Consider the following 11,083-nt stretch of genomic DNA (forward strand, 5'->3'; position numbering starts at 1 on the left):
GAACCTAAGTCCTTAATTAGAAAGCAATGGATTAAAAAAAGAAAGCAAATGGACTTCTCTGTTTTTTTGTGGCCTTTTGTGTGAGATTCATTGTAAATCCAGTTGCCTTCAGTTTAAGCACTTGAGATTATAACAAAAAATCAAAAAAGCCACAGAGGGTCAAATACTTTTTACGCAGAAACAACTTCTAAACAGGGTTTATAGGTTCAAAACTACTACCTCTATCATGTAATCTGCTATTTATTTTTTTTATTCAGGTTCAATAGTCATTAGAATAAAAATAAATTGGAGTAGGTCAACATTTGAAGGTCAGACCTCTGGGAAAACTGCTAATCAGCCAGGATAACACTAATCTGTGATTTTACCCTCTAGGTCCTTTTACTCCTGGGTTTTAAAGGTTCTTGAACTGAGTTTGGTTTAGATGCCAACCATGGCATTGAAGTCCCTACTTTTTAGAAAAAACTAAATAACAATATTGCTGATCACAAACAAAGATTTAAAGGCAATGGATAGTTGTTTTATTTTAGGTAATCCTGTCCATATTTTTTAAGTATCATAGATTTTATCTGATCTAATGTAAAAAATTGTTTTCTTAAAAACGGAGACTAGAAAACTAAAAATCCTGTGAATCCCACTGCTGATAATTTTTTTTCTTTAGAAAGAGGGACTACCAACACAGCGTCGCTTCAGTCATGGGTTCCTATCACACTTCGGTGTCTCCGTTGCTCACCGACTCAGACACTCTGCAGTATTTTCACAGCCGGCGGGAGTCGGCCGAATGGAGCTCCCCAACGTTCTGCTTCCTCCAGACGACCGAGGAGAGATGTATGAGGAAGAGAAAACTCTTCCAGCTCTCATCTCTCTCTTCCTGCCAGAGTTTCCACAACATAAATGTCCACAGGAGGGCTGTTTTCAGGTGGGGAGTGGATTTTGGGGTAAAAACAAGTATATTTCTGAGGGAAGATTAACTTTAACTATCTAATTACAGGTCCTCAGTGTCATTGCTAAAGGCTCGTTTGGGCCCATCTTGAAGATCAAGGTTATCCATCAAGAGCAGATTTGGGCTGTTAAGGTAAGTGGAGCTGTAACTTTAAGACAAGGCAAAGCAAGTTTACTTGCGCATCTTTTATGCTCAAAGCAATTCAAAGTCCTTTCCAATAGCTACTTTTAAGTAACACTAAAAAGAAACATTAAAATACAACTTCTAAAAGAAATAATTAGCTAAGAACCTATTAAAATCATCTGATTAAAGAATCGGTGGCTCTCACTGCAAAAACAGATCTAAAAATAAGTAAAATGTTCTTAAAGTTTGTGTTTTTGTCCTAGATTTGAGCAGGTAAATATTATCTGCCAATGGAATGAGTATTTTGACCCCTAAAATAAGATAATTAGATATCCTGCACTTGAAATAAGATGATGGAGATAAATTGTTCCTATTTTAAGTGCAAAAATCTTATTCTATTGGCAGATCATCTTATTTACCTGCTCAAATCAAGAAAAAAATCACTCATTTTAAGAGCATTTTACTTATTTTTAGTTCCATTTTTGCAGTGTAATTTAACGCGCAGGCACTGACTGAGCGACTGGAATGGACGATGGTTGAGTGGTGACAAAAATATAATACAGTATTAGCATAGATATTGTAAGAGATGTTGTGCTACTCTGAGCTATGGAGATCATATAGATTTTTAATAAAAGTGGCTCAAGAATTGAGCCTTGAGGAACCCCACATGCGATCTTTGTTTTCTCAGATTTGTATTTACCAAATGACACATAGTAGTCCTACTCTGTCAAAAAAAGATAGATATAAAATGGTTTAGCACAGTACTCGACATTCCTACCCATTTACCCAGTCTATCAAGCAACTGTGACCAATGAAGCACTGATAAAACCAAGGCAAATGTTTTTGATGCATCATTGTTAAATTAATTCAGTTTAAAACTCTTACCTCTCTGTGTTTTATTGTTTTAAGTAACTGATATCTGTTGTTGCGTAGGTTTTACCAAAGTCAGAGATCTTAAAGCATGGAGTGCTGGAGCAATCAAAGAAAGAAGTCATGATTCAGGTAAATTGTTCCCATTTGCCAGGAAAGTAAAAGCTGACACAAATGATCCTAACCTCCTATTTTAGTATAAATCAGAGATGCATTTTTTTTGCATTTAATATTGACCTTTTTCATTGTAAAAGATAAAACAAAGTCAAGGTTTAGCTAAAAAAAAGTCTAATTTGTTCACTTCCTAATGTTATGTTTAATGTTAGCCTGTGTGTGTCAACTGTTGCATTGCAGAAGCAGATCAAACATCCATTTATCCTGAGTCTGCAGGACTGCTGGCAGACACAGCGCCACCTCTTCATCAGTGAGTTAAAACTCTAAGGTTTAAAATCACATCTAAATCTCAGCCCTCCGTTTTGAGGAAGTATATTACCGTTCTAATGAAGGGCTGGGTTAACAAAATTTTCACCAGTCAGGGGCACAAAATTAGAGATTTATCTTCTTGTTTGAGAGTTATCGCTCAAATTAACAAAAAAAAAAATCGACAGTCATTAAACAAGAGATCAACAATAAAGAGTCGCATAGAGTGCCTTGCAAATATATTCATAACCTTTAAACTTATTTATCTTTTGTAATGTCACAACCGCAGAATTTTCCAAAAAAAGGTAAAAAAACAAAGCAACTGGACTTGTTTTCCGTAGTTGAAGACGTTTCGCTTCCTCTCCAGGAAGCTTTCTCAATTCAAAAAGTCTGGAGTAATGTGGAGTAACAAGCTTTATACAATTGGCAACAAAGGCCTTGTAATGGCTTAGATAACATGCAAATTCAACAGAAACAGGACCACCCCTTTGTTTGCCAATTGTATAAAGCTTGTTACTCCACATTACTCCAGACTTTTTGAATTGAGAAAGCTTCCTTGAGAGGAAGCGAAACGTCTTCAACTACGGAAAACAAGTCCAGTTGCTTTGTTTTTTTACCTTTTTTTGGAATGACCATGACCTGGAAGACTGAGAATCTTCACCAGCAAACCGCAGAATTTGAATGTAGGTTAATTGGATTTTGTGTAAGAGACCAACTCAAAAGTGTCAGAAAAAAAATTAATATATGGTCCAGAAAACTCTCCACAAATAGAAATCTGATTGGTGTGTCCTGCGTTTTTATGTATCCCCTTCACGATGATACTCCTAAATAAAAACCAGAGCAGCCGTCTTTCTTCAGAAGCCATCTGATTAGTAATCAGGTGTGAGCAGTCTCATCTCGGTATGAGTACGGCTGTTCTGTGAAGTGGTCAAGAGGTCCAAGGCCATTCTTGAGGAGCTCCAGAGACCCACAGCTCAGATGGGAATGTCCGTAGACAGGACAACTATGAGTCGTGCACGCCGCAAATCTGGTCTTTTTGGAAGAGTGGCAAGACAACATTGCACAACGTGGTGGATGTACCCACCTTGCACCATAGCGGTAGGGGTGGCATGCTGTGGGGATGGTTCCTTCAGCAGGGGCATAGAAATGATTCGGAGTTGATTGAAAGGTAGAGGGAGGTAAATACAGGCCAGTCCTGGACCTCATACTCATGTTTTAGGATGTCCTAGTCAAAGTTCAGGCCTGAATGTGTCAGGATCCCCAGGGGTTTGAATACTTAGTTTTAGGTTCCTGGGGATCCTGAAGTTCTGTGTGTGTTTTGCACTTCTTTAGTCTTGGTTATTATCAGTAGATTCATGTTTCTGTCATGAAACATGACGGTTTAGTTTTTTGTTCATCATTATATTAGTAGCTTATTCGTGTTTGTGTTTTATTCCTATTTTCCTGCCTGCCCGTTCTCAGTTTAGTTAGTTAGGTTATTCTTCCATGTCCGGTCATTCTTTATTCATTCCTGTTAGATCAACGCCGTCTCTCTCCTTCAGTCTTATTACCTTCACTCTCTTCACCCGTCTTCATTGGCACCTGTTGTTCCTTCCATCACTTCTGCTATTTAGTCAGCCGGTTCAGTCACGCTCATCGTCAAGTCCTCCGTTATGCTACCCCCTGTTCTGGTTTCTGCTCAGTCATGTTCCTGGTCCTGGTTTCCCCTGCCTGCATGTGAGATTTAGTATTTTCTTAAATAAACCACCTCTCAGCTCTACCTGCGACTCCTGGATATTGGCCTGCACTTGGGTCCAACATTCATCCAGAACTAAACCTGACAGAATGCGATTGACAGTCTGGGGCAAATTCGAAAACTGTTGATCAGACTCTGTTAGATCCGAGTGTTATATTTGCAAAGCATTATGGGAGAAAGTTTCAGATTTGCTTTGACAAACCGGGACGGTTGAATAAAAGAGCTATAAAGTGAGAAAATGCGGAAAAGGTTCAAAGGGTATATTTTTGGCCTCTACCTTCCTCCGCAACATTGGGGAGAATAAAAAAAAAAAAAAAACTAATTTTCTGTGGTTTCCTTTGTAATTTTTCCAATTTCACATATTAATTCAGCAGCGTGTTCTGACCTGATTGAACTCATCAGCGGAGACCTAAAAACTATCTGTGTAATCCCCTGCAGTGTTCGACTACTGCAGCGCTGGAGACTTGTACACGTACTGGTTACTGAAAGGCCGGTTTGAGGAGGACGAGGTTCGTCTCCTCGCTGCAGAGCTTGGCGGCGCGCTGGGTTTGTTCAATAATGTCCATCATGCTGAGCTCTAGCGTTCACGTATGTGTGACGCTTACAGAGGAGATCTGGATTTGTTTCTCTTTTTTTTTTTTTTTTTTTTTTTTTTCCCAGGATTCCTACACGACTTGGGAATCGTTCATAGAGATTTAAAGGTATAGTTTCATACAAAGAATATCCCAGTTTTGTTTATGTATGCCGTCCTGGGTATAATCTGGGTTATGATAATTTTTTTGTTTGTTTTCAGATGGAGAACATTCTGTTGAGCGATCAAGGTAAAGCGTGTTTGTTCACTGCATAAAGAGAACTAAAAATAAGTACAATTTTCTTGAAATTAATGTATTTGCCCTTGATTTGAGCAGGTAAATACAATTATTTGCCATTGCAATGAGTATTTTTACCCCTAAAATAAGAAAATTAGAAATCCTGCACTTGAAATAAGGTGATGGAGATGAATTGTTCCTATTTTAAGTGCAAAAATCTTATTCCATTGGCAAATAGTCCTATTTATCTGCTCAAATCAAGGAAAAATACTTTAATTTCAAGAAAAAAAATTCTTATTTTTAGGTCTATTTTTGCAGTGTTTTTGTTGCTTTTAGACAAACACTAAACACAGAGCAACAAGGGAAAAGTAAGGAAAATACTTTTATGTCAAAAAACGACAGCAACAAAATGCCCAACAGAAATATACAGATAAAGAGCTCATCGGTCGATCCATAACCTGGTCATAAAATCAGAGATTACTGCAGATACTGGCTTAAAGCCCAGATTCGTCTTGTTTTAGGTCATCTCCGTCTGTCTGACTTTGGGCTCTCGCGCCACCTGGACCGAGGAGGGCGAGCATTTACTGTCTGTGGAACAATTCAGTACATGGGTGAGATCTCCCAAACAGAACCCACTTCTCAAGAGAAAATGTTCTGTTTTCAGGTCTTTTTGCTACTGTTGGCTTCCCTTTAACTAAGTGACTGACTAAACCTCTCCTTCTTCATCCTTCGGGCCAAACCCGAGTCTTTGCTCCTCTGGATTTAGTTGAGGGCGAAAACTGAGGCCTTTGGAATGTTTTGGCTTCAGGATCCATTAGAATTGCTTTTCACTGTTAATTTTTACTTTCATTTCTCTGAAGTAGTATAGCAGGTACATTTAAAAAAAAAAAATTAGTGCCATTAAGTAGTCGACCGGTTATTTTTTTCCCACTTAATTCAGAAAGTGAAATAGATAGATTCATTACACATAAACTGAAATAATTTAAGCCTTTTTTTGTAATTTTGATGATAATGGCTTACAGATAAAACCCCATAATTGAGTGTCTGAAAGGTTTGTCTCAGCCTGGGTCACAGGGCTACAAAATTTTCGGGAAGACTGCTGAGTTCACACATGGCCAGGAGACTTTGACAACCTCCACAGGGAGATTAAGACACCGAATGTATGCTACTTAAGCAGCTGGTCATTCACAGACTGCTGAATTCAAGAATATTCAGAGAAAATTGAGTGGAAGAAAGACGTGTGATCGGAAAAGGTGCAGCAGCAGCAGGGATTTAATGGAGCAAAAAATTCACTTTGTCTCCGATTCCAATCGGAGTTTCACTTTCAGAAATATGTAACCAAAAAATATTGAATCTTTTTGAAATGTTTAGTTTTTTTTTTTTAGATGCACCTTAATAGTGTGCTTCACAAACAGCTCCTGAAGTTTTAAGCGGGGGTCCGTACGGCCATGCTGCAGACTGGTGGTCTCTTGGCATTCTGTTGTTCTCGCTGGTTGCAGGAGAGGTAGGATTTTTCAGATTTACCCACAATAAATACGTATGTTGGTTGTTTTGTTTTGCCTATCTGTGTCTGTCTATTTGCAGTTTCCAGTGCCTGCAGAGTCGAACCACATCAGCATGTTAAAGAAGGTCAGAGATTGCCCTTATGTTCCGCCGAAGACTCTCAGCTCTGATCTGATCCTACTGCTCAGTGAGGTCAGTCAGCTCCAATTACATCCTAAGTCCGCCTGGGGGGGGGGGGGCAGGCCTTTCCAAACACGGGTCTCTGCCTCTCTACACTGATTCAGCTTTTATGCAAGAGTCCAGCGAGCCGCCTTCGTGATCTGCAGCGTTTCAAGATGCAGGCCTTCTTCAGAGGCGCGTCGTTCGACTCGTACCTCCTCCAGAAATCGCCGGTCAAATTCATCCTGGAGCTCAGAAATCATCCTGATTGGGACGCCAAATCGAGGAGAGGTTCCCCGGCAGACTGGTTGGATGACTTTGACTTTGAAAACATCTGCAGCTCTCCTTCAGCTCTCGTTGAACTGCCTTCTAATTTGCCCAGTGAGGATGTGCGCTTGACTGCAGAGCAGGACTAGAAAAGCATTAAACTGTGCTGCTTCTGGATTTGAATACAGTCAGTGCAAATGATGAACTTTTATCTTTGAAATTGTTTTACCCTTTTACCTTTTTTCTGTAAAAATACATTGTTCATTTTTATTTAATTTTGTACCCCGGATCTTCTGGATGCTATTTCACTTAATGCTATACAATAAAACATTTAACTGAAAGATTAAATAATCCTAAAAAGATATACATAAACTGGAACAAAAATGTAATAATTGCTTTAAATCATGTTTAAAAGAGTCAAATGTATTAACTAGTCCCCTCTTCTTTGCAAAATTGTTTTAATTCAGCCACATTGAATGGTTTCATAGCACAAACAGCCTGTTTGAGGTCAAGCCACAGCATGGATTCACATCCAGACTTTGACTAGGCCACTCCAGAACATTAACTTTATTTCTTTGGCCAGTCAGAGGTGGACTTGCTTTGGCTCATTGTCCTGGTGCATATCCCAATTTTGCTTGACCTGAAGGTCAAATAAATGGCTGGAAATTATCCTTTAGGGTTTTCTGCTAAAGAACAAAATTCATCATTCTATCAGTGCATTAACATGCGCAAAAATGACCTTGATGGGATTGAAATGTGTTTTAATTGAAAAATCAAAAATAATATGAATACATTGTTTATATTGGCACAAAAAGAATTAATATAATTGTGCGTTTACAAGCTTCAGGCTTGATTCAGAAAAGAAGCACCCTGACATGAGCAGAGTTGTCAAATTTTCCTTAAAAAACATAGAAGTTGCACTTCTGTTTGTGCTGAAAAAACAAACATGGAAAATGTATTTGCCCTGTGTCTCCTGAGTGCCCAGAATGAAATTTTGATAATCAAGGCATTTGATTATCTTGATCTCTTTTAAATTTGTTTTTTTTTCTGTTCTTTTTTAATGTTCCTGTCTGGCAGTGTAGCATAAATGCTTTCTTAATGCCAGTTCACAAGTGGAGCATTACTGCTTTTTTTTTACTATAATACTGCTTGATATATATACAAAAACCTTGGATATTAGTTTGGGATTATTTCAAATTAAATGGACACAGAAACTGAAAGGTAGAAGAAAAAGAAAAGAAGAAGAAAATATGAAGCAAAACATTAAAAAAAGAGAAAAACAGACAAAAATAGAGCAGAGAAGAAGGAGAGTAGAGGAAAACATCCTTGGAGTTTGCTTCTACACCTGCAGAAAGAGATAGAGAAGGAGCAACAAAACCAACAGAAAAAGTATCACGGTTACAAACAACCAACGCCTTTGAAAAGATCTCTAAAAAATATAAAGTATTTTTTAATACTCTTTTAAAGTTTCTAATAAAGAGTATTGTCAGTCGGTCGGATTTGCTTCCCTGATGGCGTCTAGCCACAAATGGCAGAAATACGTCATGTTGACATAGAGCACATATCCACGGTCAGAGCAGTTTGCCCCAAACCAAATGACATCGGGATGAGTGTTTGGATGGACACTGTTTGGATTAAGTATCGTCACAAAGCACTGGTCTCACAGGTGGTTGGTGAATGAAATTGGTGCAATTTAATTTTGGCTAAGCTTGAACAGGGTCTATTGTTTGCATGACGATTCACTGAAAACAGTTTTTTTTTCTTTTGGTTTCTGTTAACACAACGTTTTGTCAACAGTGGACGTGAACATGGTGTTATTCCCCCGCCACACCACTAGTTGGTGCTATGTTCTTCTAAACTCCCCATGCCCGTGCATCCGGCGCAAATGCTGTAAACGTTTAGGCAAGGCAGTGGAGATGGTAGAGAATAAAGTTTTCTTATGGACAGATGTCACAGTTCAACTGTTGGTTAAAGTGCTGATGACCCGATTTTGATCTGTTTAATATCAACCTGTGTGTCTGCTTAACATCGGTGATTTTGAATTATAGCAATCTTTATATTCAGAAGAGTCAGCAGCACCCAAAGCAGCAGGCCTAATATTGCTATTCGGTATTCTAATTTTCTTCTTCTGTGGTTTTTAAAACTGTAGGCAGCTGTTACGTTGTGCTCGTGTGCATTGATTTCTACTGATTTATGTCTTACTGCGCATGAGCCAGGGATCCCCTGTACGAAAAATTTAGTTTTTACTGTTCACACGACAACGCAGACCTGGAGTTTTTCAATCATTACACTATGGTACCTGTTTTCAAATGGGGCAGTTTCAAAGAGTATACATTTGACGTTGTCAACCAAACTGTTCAGTTTTCACTAGAAAATGATGTGTAAATAGGGTTTTACTAACCCTCAGATTACAATATTCTGATTACCGTGATTTTTATGACGATCGGCCCTTTATTCTGATGACATATGTCCATGTAAATTAATTAATTCCAGCAGGTAATCCAGGTTGTGAGGGAGCCTAGTTTGAGGCCCGGTGAAAAGGGAAGGGCCTCTGGGAAGGCACTGCTAACTGAGGAAAGGGAGCGCTGCAGGCCTCTGGATGTCATTCTGGGTTCATTCATGACCTTAAGCACGTGTTGTTGAGATGCATTCCTGGAGTAACTTTTGGCAGGTTGACCTAGGAGGATTAATGTTTTCAGTGTTTATTTTTTTCCCCCCATCTGTGGATAAACGCCGTCACTGTGGTTCACTGGACGTTTGGTTGCCAACTCTCAGCCTCTGCTCGACCCATTTAAAAGATCCCTCCAAAACCCATTTAGGACATCCATAATAGGATGTGAAATTAAGCACCAGAAAAAGTACCATCATTAAATGCCTTTAATTAGCTAACAGGGAGGGGGGGGTAAAAACCTAAAGGTCCCAGGGGAGCCAGCCGAGTATAATTGCTGTTCTTCGCGGAGCCGTGTACCTATTTTTAAAACTGTATCCGCTGAATGGGAGAGTGTCGGCTACCCCCTGACACTGAATTTCCTCTCAGGCCCTTGTCTTAGACAGGTCCACCAAGTCTGTGTTGTGGCTCTGTGGGTGGCACACAGTCCAGTGACCCACATCTGCTTTCACAGGCACACTGACCCAAAATAGAGAAGAGAGGAGTCCCCCTGAAAAGACAGACACGTATTCTCACCTGGGGGCTGGTAAATAGTATCATTACATAACTGAGCACACAACAGAAGTAGTTTTTATTAAAAAAAAGGTGAGGATATTAACATTTCAAACTAGGGGACCAGAAATCTGTGCTTAAACGTCATCTGAAGGTTTGGTTAGAGGTGACTAAGATTAAGCTGTTCTACAACAAACGGGTGGCTTTGGAGTAAAACAGGGGATACATATAATTAAAGTCTTCTCATGTCCACTGGTGGGTATGGTGGCATACCGTGGGTTGTTTCTGCAACAGAGGTTCTGGGAATCTTGTTTGAGTTTAAGGCATCATAAACTAACAGGACATTTTTATCAAAAAATAGATAGATTTTTTCCTAATAAACTGTAAATAGGTCATCTGGGTATTAATCCAGATTGTATGCTAAACGAAGAGAGTAATAATAGACCAGACCTCCTTCCATGGCCTGAAGTCATTAGATCTAAGTCCTATAGAAAACCTGTTTACCCAGGCAGATCCCACTGAGATTTAAAAATCTCTTTTTCAAGAGAGACTTGGCCAAGAATGGCAGCAGCACACAGACAATTAATAAATAAATAAAAAAAACAGACATAAATTAAAATAAAATGACAAAACCAACTACCTAAAATATGATTTGGAATTAGATAACATTTACAAACAGAAACCATATTTATAAACTGGTATAAAATGGCTTTAAATACGTAAACAGAGACCAAATCCTTCGGCATCAAGTCCTTCTGCCGTTGATCCCAGTCTGAGGGAGATGCCCTGATCAGTGCAAACCTTTGGTACATTTATTAAAATCATCTCATCCAAACGCAGAGCGTAAGCTCTCCAATAGTTTCTATCAACAAGGGAAGTGAAGAGTGCATGTAGGACTCGGGATGATCTACAGAGATTGGGCAAAGAGGAATGCTAAAACATCATTCTCTCTGTATGCATTCACCTGTGAAATGTAATAAAAGTGTTCATAGCAGGGTTACCAACAATTGTGCCATAAAAGGCCTCGTCACATCTTTGTACCTGAAGTCAAAGCCCAAAGCTGGAAAATCCACTCCTCAAGCTGAAAATGACATGAC

General features: G+C 39.0%; 1 protein-coding gene across 1 annotated transcript; it reads left to right on the forward strand.

Annotated features, from left to right (window-relative positions):
- The first annotated feature begins 662 nt into the window (after positions 1-662).
- Positions 663-7,116, forward strand: rskra (ribosomal protein S6 kinase related a). The gene is made up of 11 exons (XM_012874560.3): positions 663-916; positions 989-1,072; positions 1,997-2,065; positions 2,288-2,357; positions 4,527-4,634; positions 4,749-4,789; positions 4,882-4,909; positions 5,419-5,508; positions 6,313-6,401; positions 6,482-6,592; positions 6,685-7,116. The coding sequence occupies exons 1-11, from the start codon at positions 779-781 to the stop codon at positions 6,973-6,975; spliced, it is 1,119 nt and encodes a 372-aa protein (XP_012730014.2). The 5' UTR covers positions 663-778; the 3' UTR covers positions 6,976-7,116.
- The last annotated feature ends 3,967 nt before the right edge of the window (positions 7,117-11,083 follow it).

This window comes from Fundulus heteroclitus, chromosome 18, assembly GCF_011125445.2.
Source record: "Fundulus heteroclitus isolate FHET01 chromosome 18, MU-UCD_Fhet_4.1, whole genome shotgun sequence".
NCBI lineage: Eukaryota > Metazoa > Chordata > Actinopteri > Cyprinodontiformes > Fundulidae > Fundulus > Fundulus heteroclitus.